Genomic DNA, 21,468 nt, shown 5'->3' with positions numbered 1-21,468 from the left:
GCTCGGGGAACAGCAGTCCCAGAGGCACCCGCTTGGATGCGGTGTGCCTCAGGGGGCGGTGCTCTCCCCAATGTTGTTCAACAGCTATATGCGCCCCCTTGTCCAGATTGCCCAGAGGTATGGGCTTGGGTGTCATCAATAAGCGGATGACACCCAACTCTATCTGATGTTGGGCAGCCAGTCAGACTCTGACCCAGAAGATCTTCACTGGGCCTTGCAGGCCGTGGCCTGGTGACTCAGGCTGAGCTGGCTGCAACTAAACCCGGCGAAGACGGAGGTCCTGTGCCTGAGTCGGGCCGGTTCGGGGTTGGGGCTCCCTCTTCCGACCTTTGATGGGGCACCTTTGGTGCCAGCGTCAGAGGTTAGGAGTTTGGGAGTGCTCCTGGATCGCTCCCTAACTATGGAGGCCCAGGTAGTAGCCACTGCCGGATTGGCCTTGTACCATCTTTGGCTGATGCGGCAGTTGGTTCCTTTCCTCAACTGTGATGACATGGCTACAGTGATCTCTATTGGCAGCCATTTGGGGGTGGTATTCACCATCTCCTCTCAAAATTCCAAAGGTGCCTGCAGGCTCAAAGGTTGGGAACCCCTGCTCTACAAAGTTTACTTTAGTTCATTTATATACTCCCTTTCAACTAAAAGTCCCCAAGGCAGTTATTTTGGGCACCACAATTTAAGGATATAGACAAGCTGGAATGTGTCCAGAGGAGGGCAACAAAGATGGTGAGGGGTCCGGAGACCAAGTCCTATAGGGAAAGGTTGAAGGAGCCTGGAGAGGAGACGACTGAGAGGTGATATGATAACCATCTTCACGTTCTTGAAGGGCTGTCATATAGAGGATGGTGCAGAGTTGTTTTCTGTTGCCCCAGAAGGTTGGACCAGAACCAGTGGGTTGAAATTATATCAGAAGAGTTTTTGGCTAAACATTAGGAAGAACTTCCTGACAGTTAGAGCAGCTCCTCAGTGGAACAGGCTTCCTTGGGAGGTGGTAGGCTCTCCTTCTTTGGAGGTTTTTGAACAGAGGCTAGATGACCATCTGACATCAATGCTGATTCTGTGAACTTAGGCAGATCATGAGAGGGAGGGCAGTAAGGGTTGCCTCAGTGCTTAGTTCTTGTAGCCATTTCTTACATGGCCAGGGAAATGCTGCTCGCCACTTTGGAGTCAGGAAGCAATCTTTCTCCAGGCCAGTTTGGACAGGGATCCTGGAGGGTTTTGGGTTTGTTTGTTTTTTGCCATTTTCTGGGCATGGAACAGAGGTCACTGGGTGTGGGGAGGATGGTGGCACTGTGCATGCCAGATTTCTTTCATAATTAGGTTCTCCATTTCAATAGCTACAAAATAGTTGCTGGTTCCCCAGCACAAAAAGAAACATGTTTTATATAATCTGAGTACAGCTATGTTGTGCAACAGCAGAACTTGAAAACTCAGCAAATGTTTGCTTCCAGAGATATAATTATCAACAGTTGCTATGACCTCTAAAACTCTATGAACCAACTTCAGCATTTTCTATAAAGTAAGCTAGAAAGGGTGTGTATAACAACTGCGTAATGCTGCTTCGGGAACCATTCACAGTAGCCAGATATGCATATAATGTGGGCTTTCTACAAACTGTGGGAAAGAAACTTCCAGGGAAGGATGAAGGAATTTTTTTTTTTTTGGTCCGGAAGGGGAAATTAAAACGATGAGAAATTGTTTTTATATGTTGTAGAGCTCTACATTTCTTGTGGAATTCTCCAGGGGAGCCAGTGCAGTGTAATGGTTAAAATGTCAGAGTAGGATCTGGGAGACCTGAGTTCAAATTCCCTACTCAGCCATAAAACTTGCTTGGCAATTTGGGGCTTTCTCTTAGGGTAGCCTACCTCATAGGATAATTGTGAAGGCAAAATCATGCACACTGCCCTTTTCTCCTTGGAGGAAGGCAGGATAAAAGCAAGATAGCTATATAAATATGCCGTGATTCAAAATAATTATGAGGCAGATATCCACCTATATCCCACGCACTGTTTTTAAAAACTCCCTACCAAAAGTAAAATATGTTTGTGAGGCAGCTTGGGGCTTTGGCGAGCTGTCATTTGGGAGGATAAAACAAAAACCCTGTTAGGTACAAACAGGCTCTTGTCCCTGTGTAAAAAGATCTGCTGGATTACAGCTGTAAAATATATTATTCAAAAGTAAATTTATTTTTCAGTGTACATTACTCGGTCATGTAACTAGCCATTTTGAAATGGTGACAGCGTCCAGAAAAATATTCACATATTTGAAAGCCTATAAACATGAGCATACAGCTATTCTTTGTAAGCCATTTATAAAACTCAGCAGAAAACACAAAATTAACTCACCATTGCAAGTTTTCCCCCTATACATTTCAGAAAAGTATACTTATTCACAACTGCATCTTCACCTAGGTGCTCTCGAAGCTGTTCTCTCAGTGTTCTTAAGGTCATATGAGGGGACACCCTAAAATAACACATTAGATAACTGCATTTGAGGATGGATGAAAGGCAGAGTCTTTTCTGTAGTGGCATCTCACTTTTGGAACTCCCCCCTTACAGAAATTCATGACACCTACTCTCTTAAATTTTATGAATCAGATGTAAACTTTTTTTCTCTTGGGCAACCATTAGTTTATTTTTAGCTAGTGCTGATTTACATTTTGGAGGCTATGAAATCTTCTTGCTCTTTTCAGCATTTTAACTCATTGGTTACTGCCTTGTCAGTTCTGTTGGTTTCTTCCAAACTGTTAACTGAGGTTTTCTTTTAATACTTGTAATCTTTGCTGTGACCTGTTACAGGAACTTTGGTTGTGAGACAGTTTAACAATATTTTAAATAAATAAATATTTATACAAAGTAGTTGAATGGGATGCTGCAGAATCAGCATTATTTTTCACTTTTCACTTTGCTATTCTAGTATTGGACCTACTGAGTAATATTCACTTCTCACTAATGCAGTGAGAAGATAACAAAGAAGAAGAAAGTGTCTATTATGAAGAATGGTCTCCTTTGGCTGCACATTCCCTGTTAACACCCATTACTATAACTGCCAACCATGTTGACATGATATAAATGGAATGTTATCCATGCAATGAACTGCTATGTCCGAAGCCAGAGCTTAGTTTTTTCTCATTTCTGCTTTCCATACTTACAAACTAGCTTTAAGTGATTCCAAATTAGATTTTAATGTTTCCCATGTAACAACAATCTATTTTCTCAAAAACTAAATAAACATAGTCTTTGTAAATTAATTTTTCAAATTAACATTTTCAGATACACATTTATTTTATAACAAATAGAAACCTCAAACATGTATACTGCCAATTCATATGACTCATCCTATTCAGATACTGTTAACACTTAAGCTGAAGCAACTACCATAATTTCATGCTTAAGAAAGGGCAGTGCTAATAATTCTGATGTTCTAAGCAGTTGCTAAAGTCATTAAGACAGGGATTTTTTATTATAATTAATAATGCCAGTAATGAATTATACTAATATGGCATTAGTGGTTTCTGTGATCTATAGAGAACTGACTCCTAAAATTGTCTTTGACCTTGAAGCAGTAACTAGAGGAATGTTTCTTAACATAGTAGCTTGTTTAACTGAAACCTGTAGAGCTTACTATATTCAATTCATGAGTCACTGCTCTCTAGAAGTTCACTAGAAGTGAGCAGTGACTCACAAAACCTCATACCCTACCACAAATTTTGTTAGTCTTTAAGGTGCTTCTGGGCTCTTACTCTTTTCTACTGCTACAAACAGACTAACATGGCTACCATCTTGATCTCTCCACTGAAAACAGAACTGAAAATAATTTGATGATGATAAATCTATACACGCTGAAAGGTAATTTCATCAAAATATTCTATATCTATAAGAACAGTGCATTCTATAACCAAGAACATTTAGCATATCTATACAGTAGAGGGAAACTAGATTAACAGTCATTCCATGATCCCAGAAATTGCCGTTTTATGATTAGAGAGAAACTATGGATTTCAGTGCCTCATCAGACTGTAATTCCCAGGATTCTTGGGGGCAGGGGTCCCCATTGTGGTGCCCATGGCAACATGGTGCCCGCTGACACCTTTCTTAATGTTCTTTTAGTGGTGGCTGCTACCACAGTGTTGGTCTTATTCTCCTTCATTCCTATTTTTTTTTAAATACCCCTTTCTCCATTGCACTTGAGCTTCCTCCATCCGTGTGGCTCTGCCCCTGTTAACAGCCATTTTGTGGCTTCACTACTTTTGTTTTGGAAACAGTAATTGAGAAGCAGAAGCATTTTGTGGTTGGCTTCACCTCTTGCATCAGCCATTTTGTGGATGTGCCCACCACTCTGTGTCAGAATTCCAAAGGTGCCTATAGACTTGAAAAGATTGGGGACTCCAGGGGTTGGATCTCACAATCTTCTAAGCTGTCCCCTCCCTGCAGCAACCTTTTCCAATCTAGGGGAAGTTTATTCCCAAGATTGCAGGACCTGCACAGAGTACTAGTGATGTGAATCAGAAACTGAGAGGGGAGGGAGATGGGGGACTTAGGGTTGCCAGCTGCCTGAAGAAAAATGCACTGTCTCTTCAATAAAGGTTTACTGGGATGCCATTTACCTGGTGAGGTAAATGCCATGAAAAAGCTTCAGCTGCCCATTTCCACACATCTAGTGTCTTTTATGGGGGCAGAATTTTTTTTTGAAGGCCTGTTGCCAACCCTAGGCAAAATAGCTTTCTTCTGCTTCTTACAGAAGATCTGCCTCTTATAGGGATGCAGAAGCATGCCTGGAACTCCTGGGAGACTTTGGAGGCAAGGCATAGGAAAAAGGTCAGCATGAATATCACTTCCAGCTAAAACCAGGAAGTGACATCACTGATGCTCTAGGTTTTTGCCAATCTCTATGGTAAAAACCATACAGTCCTGTAAAACCCTACAGTAGAACAAAGTTTGACTCCAGTGGCACCTTGAAGATCAGCAAAGTTTTATTCAAGGTTAAGCTTTTGTGTGCATGCAGCTTTTTCAGATACATTGAAATGGAAGTTACCTACCCATACATATGAGCAGCAAAGTAGCATACAGCATATTAAAATTGTTTGACAGATGCAAGGACCAAACTGGAATAACAAGCTTAGTTTATATGGTCACCATTTGGTTGGGTTTAATTCCAGGGGGGAACATAGGGAAGGAAATAAATATATCAAAATAGGAGACTGATGGGCAAATGTACCTTTCTTAATTGTGGAATGGTGAGAGTAATTAACTGAGACCCTACTATCATACTCCATCCATCTTCTCTCAGGTATAGAAGTAACCTTACAGCATCCTCTTCTTTGAAGTGGGGCAATTGGCTGTTGAGTGTATCTTCTGTGTCCCCAGACCAGAGAAATACATTCTGACCTACCATTCCAAATTACATTACATTCTATTATCCATTACATTCCAATCTACTATTCCAATCTACTATTCCAAATAAGAACACAAATCTGACATCAAGAATCATAAGGCTGAGAAACCTGTAGGTGAACACTTCGGCCTTCCAGGGCATTCCATGGATGACCTTAAAATAGTTGGTTTTTTTTAATTGCAAAGGATCTTTAGCAACAGACTAGAAAGGGAAATGGCAGAGTTATTACAACATCAGAACAATGGAACCAGCAGGACTTAACAGTGATATTGGTTTTTTAACTCACTATATATGCTAACCTCATCCAGTCCTTACTAGGGATGTGCACTTTTTTTTAACCGGTATTTTTGGTTCAGGTTTATTGGACCTGGAAAAAACCATTTTTGGAAATCTTGATTGGGTGTGTGTGTGTCCAATAGACCTGAAAAGAAAAAAGGAGGGGAATAGTGGCAAAGCAAAAAAAAACAGCTGACAGGCAGAGCAGCCCCATGGGCTCAGCTGAACTTTGGGCTGGCTTCTCCTGCAGCCCCATTTAAACAAGTCTGCAGGAGAAGCCAGCCCAAAGCTGACCCGGTGGGAGCTTTCTACTTCCCACCAACTCAGCTCAGCTTTGGACTGGCTTCCTGTCAGCCTCATTTAAATTAAGCTGAGGGAGAAGCCAGCCCAAAGCTGACCCAGTGGGGAGCACTCTGCTTCCTGCTGCCTTAGATGATCCTCGGGCTGGCTTCTGCAGTCCCTTTAAACTTTAAAGAAATCCCAACACACAACGGAGAGGCGGGAGCGATGTGCTCCCGCCTCTCAGCTGTTTTTCGGATCTACTCTGAATATATCTGGGATTTTTTCAGGAATTTTTTTTCCAGTTTTCATGAAAAATCCTGGATATCTTTGGGATGTTGAAATACAACTGAAAAATACCAATAAGGTATTTTTTGGGTATATTTTTGGATCAGGTAGTTCCAAATGCACACCCCGTAGTCCTTACATCTGTTTCCCCAGAAACCACCCAGAAGAGCTATACATCCTCTTTATTTTCTTATTTGGAATAGGAGATAATAATGTAATGTACTGAATAGAAGAAGGTAATGCAATTTGGAATGGTATTGTACAGGAACGCCATCTTGTGTGGGGGTTTAACTTTCCGTGGGCTGGATAGCAGGAGACTATTAAACTTTAGGTAGGCCCAGGCAGGCCTAATCTCCTCCTCATTGTCACCCTCCCCTCCTGTCTCCAACCAGTAATCTGAGGGCAACTCCCTAGAAAGGAGAGGAAATCCATCAAGGTTATGAGGAGATCTGCCCTAGAATGCTGCAGAATGGAGAGCCAGATCCTGGGTGGGAACTGCAGTATATGTTATTGAGTTTTTGGTTGGCATTTGGAAGAGACAGAGGCAGGTATAGCCCAGCTTGCGGGCCAGACACAGTGGCCATTTTGGGGGTTATGTTATCCAGCTTACTGCATGCACACAAAAGCTTATACGTGAATAAAACTTTGTTGGTCTTAAAGGTGCCACTGGAGTCGAACTTTGTTCTGCTGCTTCAGACCAACATGGCTACCCACCTAAAACCCTATAGTGTTAGTGATGTCACTTCCTGTTTTTAGTTGGAAGTGACATTAATGCTGTCTGATATCCTCTACCCTATTTTCTATTGGCGCTCATTTGAGCACCAGTGGGGAATGGGAGTGAGTGGTTTGCTTGCTGAAATCAAACAAATGGCATCCCTAGTCACAGCTACCAACTCACCTAATATAGTACAGCAAGATTCGAGTCCAGTAGTACCTTAAAGACCAGCAAGATTGTCACTGTATAAGCTTTCAAGAGTCAAAGCTCCCTTTGCCAGTTATCTGACAAAGCGAGCTTTGACTGTCCAAAGACTTGACGCTTGAGATCTTGTTGGTCTTTATGGTGCTACTGGACTTTGAATCTTGCTCTTCTACTACAGACCAACACAGCTACTCACCTAAAATATAGTATAATCTGAACTGAGTCAATATGATTGTGAATGGAAGAGTAAAATTTATGAAACTGTTCCTCAGTCATTTTGGACCTGAATTCTAGGTTTCAAACCTACCATTTATTACTTTATTGCCAATACACTAAAGGCGCTAAGGTTCTTTGACTTGTGTGGCTAGCCAATAAACCACACAGTGAAAACAATCATCCAGGCAGTAAAGGGTAACAAAGGTATTTCTTTGAATAAAGGAGCACCTCACAGCTCGTGGGTGTTAAATTTCTTGCTCCTCCTCACTTTATATCGTCACTGACATCACTTAGACATGCTCAGTTCAGATTTCTTTGTCTGGCCAGTCATTAATCACATATTTGGCACACAGGATGTTAGTTGGCTGCATTTCCATTCCTACAATGCAGGTGCAGCTCTTTATTTTTGATTTGCAGTCTTGTTTATTCCTTTTGGCATTACTCCCAGACTCCTGTTACCTTTGACTGAACTTTCAGACTCAGTTCATTCTCAGTAATAAACACTGTCAGTTCTTGTCATCAAACATTAATACATGCATATAGAAGTATAACAGCACTTTTGAAACAGTCCTATAAGCTTATTTTCACTAACAAGTATACAAAATATGAAAACAATATCATTACAATGACATTCTAAAGCATTAAACTCCTTACATGAATTCTTTTAGTGTTTTAAAATAGCTTACGGCATTAAGCTCTTGTAGCTGCATTGAATCCATTTTTTTAGTTTTCATTTTGGTTTATCAAAATATTTTACAGAATATTTTTGGTTTTTTTATGAAGCTGCTTCTGTTAAAATAAAAGTTTATAATTTGTAAAACACACAGCTCAGTTCAGCCTATAGGAGACACTGTTCTACAATACAAATTCTGTACCTCCCAAATGACCCTTTTTAATTGATGCTAAGAGTCATGATTAATGACTTTGGTTCTTGGCTAAACTTACACACACCTGGTAGCAGCTGAGTACTCCTTAAAACTTCACAGCACCCATTTCGGAACGTCTCCCCTCGTTAGTTTCTTTACTATGTCAGCTGGGTCATTTGTACACCTGCTTGTGTACAATGATCTCTCTTCCAGCAAACAGTCTTTTTGTAACTTAAACTTAACAACTTTCTATAGCAGAATAAAGAATAGTTGTTTTTACAGATACCTTATACATTAACTTGTCTTAAACATAACATAAAATTCTAAAACCCAAGCAATTATATCAAGAGAAAGGATTTCTCTGTTACAATATATAGCTATCCTTTTGACCTAGTTAGGCTCTTCTCTAAAAAGTACAAGATAGAACAATAACTCTTAGAATTGGCAATGGTTTTTTCCAATTAGAATTGCCCACATACACCTGTTCAATTCATTAAGCACAACTTTCTGTTATTCCAGTTAAAATAATAAGCAAACAGGCAAACATACACACACATATAGACATTGCTAGAATATCCAAACTTAGAGAGTAAACACGATTGGTGCTTTTCTCATTCAGAGTTGCTTTAGACAAAGCAAAAGCTGCTTCTAAACTTTTCACCTCTTATTCAGCTGGCAAATCCGTGCCAGGTCAACTTGACCCATTACTTTGAAGTAGCAGGATTCTGTAATAAATCTCGGACACTTGACAGGTCCTAATGAAAAATTGGCTGAGAAGACAGAACACCTGCAATAATTTCCCAATTAAAAGGTTACATCACAAACACTCCCTTTTTCTTTGAAACAAGGGCTAGAGAAACATGTTGAAATCACTTGGCGTCATACAGTACAGACAATGCTCAGGATGTTAATCCTCCAGGAGAATCCCAAAGAATTTCTCCCAAAGGGTTCTTTAGAACAGCAATAATCAATAAAAAAATCATTTGAACACTTGGTGCTTCCTACAACGTCAATACAATTCACCTTATAAATCCAGCTGAAGAGAATTTGCTAGTAGCATCCACTGAGACTGTATTCAACTTGAAGTTCCAAACTTCTTCCGGAACATAAAAAACATGGAGTTCTAAAAGCTAAATGTGTAGAAAGAAAACTAGTCAAAAATCTTACATTCAGCTGGCATTGTCCACCAAAATATATTTTGTAGCTTTTTAAAAAAAAATAAAAAACTTGCCTCTTGCAACAAAATTACTGTCTTTTTAATTACTGTTTTCTCTTCTGCAATGACAAAAGTTCTGACAGAGTAACAAAACAATTATACATGGGTTTCCCAAAACAGGCCAAATAGCACCCCCACCCCAGGGCTGTTTCAGGTTAGAAAAATGATACCCAGCTGCCATGGTAAGATTCAAATTGTAAACTGTGGAGAACCTGTATCTCATGTCTGACTGTTACACAGCCTCAGACTGAATCCTAGTTGGAAACTGGATTGAAATGGATCTAGACAATTTGTATAACCCAGACATTTCTGCAGCCAATTCAGCTCTATTTGTTAGAAAAGGGAGACTGGATACCATAACTCAAAGGGGTGTGGGGCAGGTTTCTATGGAACACTGTACTCACTCAATGAGGGATTGTATTCAACCAAAGTGTTTTCACCTTCTCTGAGATTTTTTAATGCTAGCCATGTTAGATGATACATTGATGCGTACAGATCCATTTAACCCATCCACATCCATAAATGCAATGGATTGAATGGAATACCCAGGTTCTTATTTAGGAAATCCCGATATATTATCTCCCCCAACCCCATTCCCCTCTGTAGCACAACTATGCAACACCACTGAGCTCTGGGGCAAGATGACTATATTTCTGGACTCTAGTGCTGGACTGCAACAGTCTTAACGCTATAGTGTGCAACTTACTTTAGATACTGAGGTTTGGGGCTAGGGGATAAGGAAGCTGCTCATCTAGCATTGAATGGAAAAGTACAACACAGGAGGGAGTATGCATTTTATCTCCCCCTCCTTTGTTGCATCCCTTAAGTTCAACCTCCATTCCTGGACAAGAGCTCTACACCGTTCACAGTGTAAAAGGTTCTTGAGCTATGTGATTAACCAGGATTGGAGGAAGTGTTTTTCCTCCTGTTCTAATTTGTCTTTCCATCAAGACTCTTTTAGCTTTAAATTATTTTTAAAAGTATGTTGGAACCACATATCTGCCAAACAATATGTACAAAGCTGGATACAACACCCTGTATCTAGATATAATGAAATATCTCACAATGAATGGTCCCTGAACTAGAGAAATAGTAAAATTGTATGAGTAGGTTCTGCACATGCATCTCTTAGATTCTCAAGAGGACTCTATTTTCAGAGATAAAAGTAAAGGTTCCCTTGCTCAAAAACCAGTCAAATCCGACTCTAGGGTTGCGGTGCTCATCTCTGTTTCAAAGCCGAAGAGCCAGCGCTGTCCGAAGACATTTCCGTGGTCATGTGGCCGGCATGACTAAACATCAAGGCACGTGGAACGCTGTTACCTTCCCACTGAAGTGGTCCCTATTTATCTACTTGCAATTTCTTGCTTTTGAACTGCTAGGTTGGCAGGAGCTGGAACTAGAGATGGGAGCGCACTCCGTCATGCGGCACTAGGGTCTCGAACTGCTGATTACCGACCTTCCACAGCCTGCAGTTCAGCGTCTTAACCACTTGAGCCACCGCAGCTCCTAGATTTTCAGAGATATGTTTCACCAATTTGGGCTGAGACACTGTGCTCATGTTGGAGGAAACTGCTGTTGGCTATGCCTTAATATAGACATTAATCTTGTTTGAACTGCTGTAATGTGTTTGTATATAGGATTTACACTTGAAAATAGTTCAGAATCTTTGGTTGATACAGAACATAGCAACAAGACTAGTTGCTGGTAACAGCTGCTGGGAGTGTATGGCACAAACTCTTAAAGAACTTAAAGAACTTGACTACTTGCCAGTAATTCTAGGCTAAATTTGAGGAAGTTGGTTCTTTCCTTTAAGGTCCTAGGCTGCATAGTTCAGGGGTGTCAGAAGGGGAAGTGGAAGAAGAAGGAGAAGAAGAGAAAGAGGAGGAGGAGGAAGAGTTGGAGTCTAAGAGTTGCTTGGAGTCTAAGAGCGATTTATAATCTCCTTTCCCCTCCCCACAACAGACACCCTGTGAGGTAGGTGGGGCTGAGAAAGCTCTGAGAGAACTGCTCATCAGAGAACAGTTTCTTCTTCTTCTTCTTCTTCTGTTCCTCCTAGCAGTCCTTTCTGACCCTGGAAAAGTTGATTCCCAGGGGTTGTGGACCTGCACAGACTCATAGCTATGTGGATGGGTAGGGGCTAGGGTTGCCAGCTCTGGGTTGGGAATTACCTGGAGGTTTGGGGGATGGAGCCTCACTTGGGGGGGGGTGGTGTGGGGGGGGGGGGCTCAGCAGGGTATAATGCCAAAGCAGCCATTTTCTCCAGGGGACCTGATCTTGATAATCTGGAGATCAGTTGTAATAGCCAGAGATCTCCAGGTGCCACCGAGTGGGGGCTACCCTGTGGAGAGGGAAAGGTGTGAAATTGTCCTCTCTTTTCTCTTTCCTCAACACTGATGGAAGAAGTAGGAGGGGAAATTTTGTTATGGAGGATAACATTTGCTTTGTTTCCTAATTGTACTCACTTCACTCTAGACTAGATTGTCTACAACTTCTGGCCTTATCTGTTTCCCTCTAAGCTGTGGAGTCTTGTGAGCAAAAATTCTACTTTGTGAGCTACTGGCATTAAAGTTGTGAGTGAATGATTTGGCTGCTGCATAGGTTAGCTTGCTCTGGAGCCATCCCTTCCTGAGCTAAGACAAAAGTTTGTGAGCCAGAGGCTAAAAAACTGAGCTAGCTCACACTAACTCAGCTTAGAGGGAACAGTACTTGCAAGGGAAATGTCTGTAATTGTAAAAGAAAAAAATAGATTTGTCCCCTATAACAAAGCCCCCACTATATTTATACAGTTAATCTCCCAATGCTGGATCAATCCCATGGCAAGAAAAAAGAAGCTCCTTCCATTGCTCCAAAGAAATAACAGTCTGTACAGTCTGTCAGAGACGGGGAAGTGTTATCAATGCAACGAACATGAAATTAAGCAAGCTCCGGAGCATGACAGAAGACAGGAGGGCCTGGTGTGATGTGGTTCATGGGGTCGTGAAGAGTTGGACTCGACTGTGCGACTGAACAACAACAATACATAACCTGAAACATTCCTTCTTTTCTTGTGAAATTAAAAAAAACCCTTCTGTTGCTAACAGCATTGTAATTCTATTAAGCATAAGGAAATAATGCAAGCACTCATGTGCCCAGCTACCAGCTGTTGCAAACATATCTACTCAATAGACTCGGAGTAAGGAACTGTAACCTCTGCCTATGGTTAAAATTGTGATAGACAAATAACATGAATGATACTTCAGCTTCCATTGTTGCTGTTCCTGGTGGAGGGGGACTAGTGTTGGCAACATAACTATACCTATCCAACATAAATATATTACAGTAAAGCCTTCAAATATTTTAACTCCTACTGCAGACAATAAAATATATGAGTATGTGGAGAAAAATTAAAGATTCTCTTTATATAGTAAGTACTATTATTCATCAATCAACAACAGAAAATACTGCAAGATAGTACATATTCAGTTTTAAAATAACACACTTTTTCTGAAATTAGTTCTCACCTCTGATGTGGGAGGTCTGAACTGACTGGATGGCATATTCCTAGATGTCCTTTCTGACTCACAGTGGACTCTCGATGACTTTTTTTAAACCTTATTTTTTTAGCCAACCATTTTTAACAAAAGAAGGAAAAATCCTGTGTTTCAGAGGCAGTATTTAATTCATTTCATAATACGTCTGTGTTCTTCAAATGCTGGTTGTTGTTTTTAAAAAAGAAAATTTTAGGATAGCCTAAGACTTTGTTTCTAGCTAGCCTGAAAGACTCCAAATGTTGGCTGATCCACCCTTTGACGTGAACACTCCCTCTATACAAGTAAATATCACCTAAGTAACCAAGTGAATTGTGTAATCTGGACAATGTAACTGAGAATTGCTTTAGTAATCAAAGAACGGTTTTATACACGCCACTTTTTCTACAGGGCAATAATGTTCATGTAGGATTTAAACAAGTGTCACCTGAGAAATGCAATGTGAACTAAGACACAACATACACCAGGAATCCTTGTAGGAAACCTCTGTGAGTGGCTATTCCAATTACTGGGATGGATTTAAATTTTAAAGGAAATGGATACAGGACTACCATATAAATCCTACAGAGATAATGTTCAAACACATTATGTGAAACTAAGGTAGGATTACCACATTTTGAAAAGCAAAATAGAGGGCATATTTCCCAACTGACTACTTCAAACTAGTGATCACTATGACAAATCTCATTTTAAATACCCCTACTACCAACTAGGAATATTCCTAAACTTCGAATCCAAAAAGAGAACATTTTCACCAGTTTTTTAACAAGAGCCCAAAAGAGGATGGACACACACAAAAAAGAGGACATCTGGTCACCCTAAACTAAGGTCCACTTACTGCTAACTTTGGTGGTTTGTAGATCATCTTGTCAATATGTTTGAACACCCTGAGACCTTCATTTGCAATGATGAGGACTGGGGCGAGACCCCCCCCCCCCAGCACAGCTCACACTGCACAAATTGCACATTATAGGTCATGAACACCTCATGTACAAAACAGGGTGAACCAGGTGATTTCATGTACAAGTCAACACAAAACATATCTGATGTGTGCAATGCTTCCATAACTCTGGGAAAGGAAAAATTAAATACCCAAGGTATGTATTTATTTATTTAAAACAGTTCATACTGTCGTTCCACAAAGTTCAAGGTCCCCAAGGCCTGTATCACTGACATAGCACAAGATATCTTTCATGTTGCCCATACCAAATACAGGTTCCCACCACACAAAGAACAGTATTGCGGGGAGAATGAATGTGGGCATCAAAACCTAAAGGCTTTATTACCTTTGGAAGTTTTGCTGCTTTATTCTGTTCCAAACTCTTCCACTTTAAACACGCTGGTTGAAAAATAGACTGTAAATCTTAAATTGATTCACAAAGACATGACATATGCTGCCTCTCAAGGCAGTTGCCTGCCCACTGCCCTTTCATTACTGGAGAGTTTCCCCCCCTTAAATAAATATATAAACTAAGTTCTAAAGCTGGCTACTCTACTTGACTATTCTGTTTCATGCCCTGCACCCTCAGCACAGTGCATCATTGGGTACAATTTTGTTGATTCAGTATGACGGATTTATAGCTGTATCTCATAATTACAATAAATAGAATTGTCATTATTTTGTATTTTTGTATTCTTGAGCCTTAAACAGCAGCCCAGCAAACAGAACTGTAACAGACAACCCTTCTCTTTATATTCCACGTACCAGGCTCGTATTCAATGCATCTGAACGGAACAAAGAAGGCGATACCTACCAAAAGATGACTAAGCTCATATGTACTCAAAAGCAAGCTTAACACGTTGCGGTGGTTACTTTAAAATAAGTCTCTCACTGAACTAAGTTGAACTTAGTCCCGGGTAAACATGCGTAGGATTAAGTTGGATGGCAGTAAACCAAAATAAAACTAGTAGCGACCAGAATGCAGGCATGGACGTCAGCTTACATGTATCATACATCATTTGCTACTACTTTCAATGAAGCCTCAAAACCAGTTTTGGAACGGAACTCCCACTGGTGCTGGAACATTTGGTAAGAGAAAGAACCAAGACCCAAAACGAAGGAGCAGGTTATGTCTTCCTTGGTCAACAGGAGTGGGAAAGCGCACAGAAGCCTGAATAATCAAATTGGACAAATTTGAGTATCAAGTTCCCTTTCTCTCTTAAAATAAATAAATAAAAAAGGTGGGGGGTGAGGGAGAGGATATTTCATAAATGTTAGAGAAGGGAAGCGTTTCTACAGCAATCGCCTCTCCAGGTCACTCTGAGACAAACTTTATATGGGATTTCCAGGAGGGGAAAGCCGTCCCTCCAGCAGATGGGATTCCTGGTTTTCCCCAAAGGCCAACAGTGTTTCCCACAGAATGAAAAACACTAGCTGTCCCTCCTCCCTGAAACCCTGGCGTCCTTTCCCCCCTCGCTCTATCGACGGGAGAGCTCGTTGCGCAGGCGCCGACAGGAGACTTCGCAAAGCGCCGGAAACTTCGTGGAAAGTTTACGGGAAGCCTTCCTCAGGAGTCTATCGCTGTTGTCATCTCGGCAACGACCCTTCCCCGACAAAAAGGCCATGTCCGGCTCTTCCAGCGTCGTGGCCATGAAAAAAGTGGTGCAGCAGCTGCGCCTGGAGGCCAGCGTGAGCCGCGTGAAGGTGAGAGCGAGCGAGCGAGCGGAAGAGGATGGGGCCCTGGGTGCCTTGGCCGCCATTACGCCGCCTCGGGGGAGCACTTAAGTTGGCCTCTCCGGACTGATGTCAGGGGTTGTATGTTGCTTTGTGCAAGTGGAGAGTGACGGAGTCACTTCGAGCCATGTGCAGAGTGTCTTTCCACCCTCGCCAGCACTATGCAGCCGCTCTGCCCGTTATACGTTGCCCGGGAGGGGGTGGCAAGCGGCGGTGTGCGTCCACCCAAAACCGACGCTTCGTATTGTTTCCCTTTAAGAATGGTTTGTGGACACGGCTTGGGTCGCTGTCCTTTCTGCAACTGAGGACATGGCTGACCGGGCCAGGCAGGGAGAGAATACATAAGAGGAGACCTCTGGCAACCCAGCTCGGGAGTCCGCCCTGGCCACAAAATAGGGAAGTATGTCAGTCCCGAAGAAGAAAGACCGCCGAGCAGAGTTGACAAAGGCAGTTCCGAGTTAAACGAGCCGGGCCAGTACTTTGTTCTCCGCTATAAGGCGGGAGAATTGTAGCCCTAGAAATACCGTGTTTTCCCTTAAAACGCCTGTCAGGCACTATTTAGTAATTCTTACATGGAAGGGAGATGAGTGATAACAACCGACTGCCTAGAGACGCTTAGTGAGGCTAGGCTTAGAACCAGAAACCTTCAACATTCATAGCACATAAACCATCACTATCCCCTTGTGTGCCTAAAGTTTTTTTTAGCTTCAGGAAGAGGGTTGCTAGGGAGCTAAAGTGCACCTTAACCCAAAAAGTAACATTACAGAAATAGTATGATCAAGCCAAGTGCTTTTTAAAGTATGTTTTTTTTAAAGTGGCAACTATATTAATTACAGGAACTGCATGGGATTGTTTCCACATACTGTGCTTTACAAAAGGTGATACCCCTCTCCGTCTTTGAAAACATGTGGAGGTTTTTCTCAATTAGGACTGGCATTCCAGAGACCTTTTAAAATTATGTATGCATAATTCTGAGCCGCACCAAAGTTGAGACGCTGGGCGAGATCCCATGGATCCCAAGCCGCGGCGCTGTCGCTCCCCGGCACGATCAGATGCCGGGGAGAAAGTGACGGTGGGAAAGGGAGGCTGGCGAACTGCGCATGCTCACACATGCGCAGTTCGGCCAGGAGCCGGGGATGCGCTGGTGCAAGGACGCACCAGCGATCCCACGGCCGCACTTGCCGCGGCCCTTCAGGATGAACCACCCAGGTAGGTGGTTCTTTTTTGGTGCGGGGTTTTGGCCGGGAGGGGCGGATTGGGAACGGGCACAGCACGATTCCCAGATGTTGCTGTGGGATCGCGCTCGTTTGCTGCGGCCCCGATCCATCCCTCTCCCGGCCCAAAACCTCTCGTGCGAACAGGGCCATAGTAAGGTTTCCTTCTCTGAAGTGGCAGAAGCTTGAGTACCAGTAAAGCTACTGCTGTAAGCAAAGGCATAAAGTACCTCCTATCTGACAGTGTGGCAACCATATTGTAGACTGTCGAACATTTTGGGAATAGCAATTTAATAAGCTACCATCTGTTGTCCAGGGGCTCATTGAAGACTGTTAGCTTAGATAGAGTGTTGTTGTGTTTCAAGCAGCTTCAATTCTCTGTTCATATAATATGAACAGCAGAGCTGCATTTTAAATCTCTCACAGGAACATAGTTCCCCTGGAGTCCTTTCTCAGAGAAGGGGTGTGCATGTTTCTGATTTTCTTTTTATTTAATACATTTAAACCCCACTTTTCTCTCCAATTGGGACCCAAAGTGGCTTATATTATTTAATCGTTTTATCCTCACAAAAACCCTGTGAGGTAGGTTAAGCTGAAAGAGTATGACTGGTCTATGGTCACACAGCAAGCTTCCATGGCACTATTGGGTCTCTTTTACTGTCTAGTCAAACTGACTATTTTACTAGGAATGTGGATTTCTTCTGTTTTAGGTTTCCCAAGCTGCAGCTGACTTAAAGCAGTTCTGTCTGCAGAATGTACATCACGATCCCCTGTTAACAGGCGTTTCTTCAAGCACAAATCCATTTAGACCTCCAAAAGTGTGTTCCTTTCTCTAACAATATTGTTCATGGTAAGTTTTTTCCTGTTCTAAACCAAATTGCATGATTTGAGTTCTCCTAAACTACCCCTTGTCTTATGAAATGAGCAGTTCATAGGACGTTCCTACCCTGTGCATGCCTTCCTGCTGCATTCAGTATGATGGGATTCTCTTAGACATAATTTTAGTTTATTTTACCTTTGTTTATAACTTAAAGAGAAGTCAGTATCATTAATTCATAGATCATCTGTCATGATTTAACTTGTAGATTTGAAGAATTTTCTGCAAATGCTGACCTGTATTCACACAGTAGTCACACGATCACAAGAAGTTAAGATTAATAATGCTAGAAAAGGTTTACAGCAGTAATGTCAGTTAACTTCTTTAAATCTGAAGCAACAATGCCTCTTGTAGAGATTTGGGTTTTAATTATAAATATATAAATATCCCAAACCAATTAATGTAGCATATGAACTCTGGTAAGATTCTCATATATAGTGTACACTTAAGATTTGTTTTCAAGGAAAATATGCTTATAGTCACCAGTCACTTTTGTCTGTTTTTCCAGATCTTCTAACAACTTTTCATATATGTGTGTATGGTGAATATGGAAACCAAGGAGAGTGGATTGGAACCTGTACAGGAAATTTCACCTTAATGTGCCAACTTAGTGCTAGTAATACTGTTACTGTTGTCAAACCTACTACAATCTACCTCTGTGAACAAACTATGTTAGTTGGAATAACTTCTGTATCATGAGGAAATCAGTTTTATATTCAGCAATAAAGAGTTAATGATTTTGAATTTTAGTAGAAAACTTGAAAAGTGGTTAAAGAATCACGATTCACACCTCAGTTAGTTTTCCAGTAAGGTCCAGCTCATTTTCATTTCAATGAACTTAAACATATCTACCCCTACAAACAGTTTGAGGAAACGGCACCTTTAAAAATATCAGTATTTGCAATAATACTCATTTCACTGGTATAAGTTCTTTTATATAAAAGAACAAAGCTGGATCCAACCCTACCCCATAATCTAATCATAGCAACCAGTTAACAAAACAGCTAGGCATTATCCTGTACTTCTTGCGAAAGTTGTATTCAAATACGTTTTCGTGGTCAAATGGCCAGCAGTGGCGGGCTCCCCTTCTTTGGAGGTTTTCAGACAGAGGCTAGATGGCCGTCTGGCAGCAATGCTGATTGTGTGAACTTAGGCAGAACACGAGGAGGGCAGGAAGAGTTGCCTCAGTGCTTAGTTCTTGTGGCCCTTTCTTACATGTCCAGGGAAATGCTGATTGTCACTTTGGGATGAGGAAGCAATTTTTCTCCAGGCCAGTTTGGCCAGGGATCCTGGAGGGGGGAGGTATTTGTGAATTTCCTGCATTGTCTAGGGGGTTGGACTAGATGACCCTGGAGATCCCTTCCAACTCTATGTATAACTGTTCATCTGCCCTTATTGCTTATTTAATGTTTATTTTCTTATCTATAGCAAGCTTTCAGTCAAAAGCTGTAACAATGGAATTACTAGCTAGTTTTTACTCATTAAGTACATTAACCACAGGGATGCAATTATTCATTTAGAGTCAAAGCCAGGTTTGTAAGAAACTAAAATCCTCCACATTTGTATTCTTCTCTGTACTAATCATTCTGCATTTCATAAAAGTTACCTGTATCTGGCTTTCCTGACTACTTATATGAAATAGCTGTTAAGTATCTTGACACACAAGAGAAGTCAAACAACTGAAGGGGATACAGATCATTGTAACTCTTAAAATGTACTTCCAATGGAACCACACACACACACACACACCCTCGAGATCAGTCTGGGAGAGAAAAAACTCACTTCACACGGTTTATTCTTCCAACGTAATTTGATATTTTTTTCAACTTAATTTGATCAGGTTCAATTACAACCTACAGAAGCACAATTCTAGTTGTGACTGTCCACTTCAGAGGTAAAGTACAGTAAACAACTGTGTTAAATTATTATAAGCTGTTGTGCCATCTCTGAGAATTCCTAAGCCAAGGAGTGAGGACAAATTCCTAGCAGATAATGGAGTTGGTTACCACTGAAACATACAGTAAGATCTGCCATCTGTAAATAATAGCATGTGTAGGGCTGTAGTCCAGTTTAACTGTTCATCCATACAGGGCCGTTTTCTGCTGAAATTTTATTGCACCATAAGAGCAGGCTGACAATACCCACTCAGGTTCTATGTCTTTGGCAGTTCACCAGAAATTGAACAGCTGCTCCATGTTTCCCATGTCCTGCTGTAGATGCTTTTATAGATGGAATTTTCTTCTACTTGTGTCCATTTCATGGCGCTGAAAAATAAAGGAAGCAAATATTATACTGTAAAAGAGCACCACTTTAATGTTAATATGCCCAAGTTTTTATTACCAGATTCATTATCTAGAATGTTTGATTAAGGGAAACTGGTTAGAACCAAGCTAGTAACTGAGAACTGTTACACATTTAAGCTCATCCAGGTGTGTATATACAAACTGACTTCTGCTGTTTATGAAGTAATTATTTTACTACCATGTTTCCCCGAAAATAAGACACTGTCTTATATTTATTTTTTCTCAAGAAGACACACTAGGGCTTATACCACAAATGCATAGAAATCCTGCTAGGGCTTATTTTTGGGGTAGGTCTTATTTTTGGGGAAACAGGGTATGTATGTGCTTAGTTTACTTCTCAGTGCAGCAGATGAGAGCCAGTGTGGAACAGCAGTTGAAAGACAAGGATCTGGATGTCCAGATTCAAATCCTTACTCTGCCGTGAAGCATGCTGGGTGACCTTGGGTCAGTCACACTCAGTCTAACCTTCCTCACAGGGTTGTTGTGAAAATAGGACAAGATAAAAATGCTCTAGATTGAGTAGCTACTAAATTGGCCTAGATTTGATTATTGGGTAGATTGGCCCTTTCCTAAAATGACAGAAGCGCTTCAATCTCTCTGACAGCTAATTAGTATGTTACCGTGAAGAGCACAGGCCAAGACAGTACAAGTTATTTTAGGTATATTGGTGTGTGCAGAGGCCACCATAAATAGCAGTCAGTATCATCTCTGGAAACATGAGCTAACAGCATAATTCTAGTAACTTTCAACTGCATAGTTTGTGAATAAGTGTCATCATAACCATTCTAAAGCAATATAAGCAAGTAGATATAGTCTAGAAATGAATTTCAACAATTATATATGCAGAGATCAAATGTTTAGTAGTAGCGTGCAAGAAATTTCAGTATTCTGCAGAGTTTAGTGAAGTATCTACTGTACACCTCAGTGCAGCCAAATTTTTATATATCTACAGACGTTTGCTCTGCTAAAAGATTGTAAAAATATAATACCTTGTGAATCCATTCATATTCTCCAAACTTTGAATCAAATGTTCCTTTTTGAAGTGACCTCAGTTTTAGAGTAAAACGTGGGCCAAGTTCTTGAATTGCTACTTTTTTCTCATTTTTAAAGATGTATCTTTGAAAGAAGATGAGCAAAATTAGTGAAGACATTAGCTGATTAAAATGGCAGGAGTGGCATACGGTTTAAAATACTCACCTGTGAAATCTAAAGAAGATATAGTCCCTCTGATTGTGAAATGTTGCCACCTGTCTACCAACAAACTGAGGATCATGAGGGAAGAGAGAAGCAAACATACGACCAATAGAATGTCCTAATCGTGTTGTAAAGTTGTTCAGAATTACTTCAGGCTGGTGTTCTGTGGGAGCTTTTCCTTTTCGCTAGAATAAATGAAAAAAAATGTTGCCTTAAATATTTAAAATA

General features: G+C 41.1%; 3 protein-coding genes across 3 annotated transcripts in view; 1 reads left to right on the top strand and 2 right to left on the bottom strand.

The window, feature by feature from the left end:
- The window catches only part of SPATA1 (spermatogenesis associated 1), a 33,384-nt gene extending 19,541 nt beyond the window's left edge, over positions 1–13,843 (bottom strand). Inside the window, exons 1-3 of the mRNA XM_015419387.1 lie at positions 13,817–13,843; positions 9,259–9,365; positions 2,343–2,460 (exon numbers count right to left, since the gene is read on the bottom strand). Coding sequence (XP_015274873.1) covers positions 2,343–2,460; positions 9,259–9,365; positions 13,817–13,843 — 252 coding nt within the window. The remainder of the gene's footprint in view (positions 1–2,342; positions 2,461–9,258; positions 9,366–13,816) is intronic.
- Positions 13,844–15,424: 1,581 nt separating this feature from the next.
- On the top strand, positions 15,425–18,390 carry GNG5 (guanine nucleotide binding protein (G protein), gamma 5). The gene is made up of 3 exons (XM_015419401.1): positions 15,425–15,622; positions 17,577–17,716; positions 18,252–18,390. Exons 1-2 carry the CDS (start codon positions 15,542–15,544, stop codon positions 17,700–17,702), a joined length of 207 nt encoding a protein of 68 aa, XP_015274887.1. The 5' UTR covers positions 15,425–15,541; the 3' UTR covers positions 17,703–17,716; positions 18,252–18,390.
- Positions 18,391–19,571: 1,181 nt separating this feature from the next.
- RPF1 (ribosome production factor 1 homolog) overlaps positions 19,572–21,468 on the bottom strand; it is an 8,222-nt gene continuing 6,325 nt past the window's right edge. Inside the window, exons 7-9 of the mRNA XM_015419400.1 lie at positions 21,244–21,425; positions 21,036–21,162; positions 19,572–20,007 (exon numbers count right to left, since the gene is read on the bottom strand). Of these exons, the coding sequence (XP_015274886.1) occupies positions 19,966–20,007; positions 21,036–21,162; positions 21,244–21,425 (351 nt within the window). The 3' untranslated portion in view covers positions 19,572–19,965. The remainder of the gene's footprint in view (positions 20,008–21,035; positions 21,163–21,243; positions 21,426–21,468) is intronic.

Source organism: Gekko japonicus, unplaced genomic scaffold, assembly GCF_001447785.1.
Source record: "Gekko japonicus isolate JY-2015 unplaced genomic scaffold, Gekko_japonicus_V1.1 scaffold494, whole genome shotgun sequence".
NCBI classification, from domain to species: Eukaryota; Metazoa; Chordata; class Lepidosauria; order Squamata; family Gekkonidae; genus Gekko; species Gekko japonicus.
The sequence above is the reverse complement of the archived record's forward strand: the minus strand, read 5'-3'. Positions and strand labels throughout refer to the sequence as shown.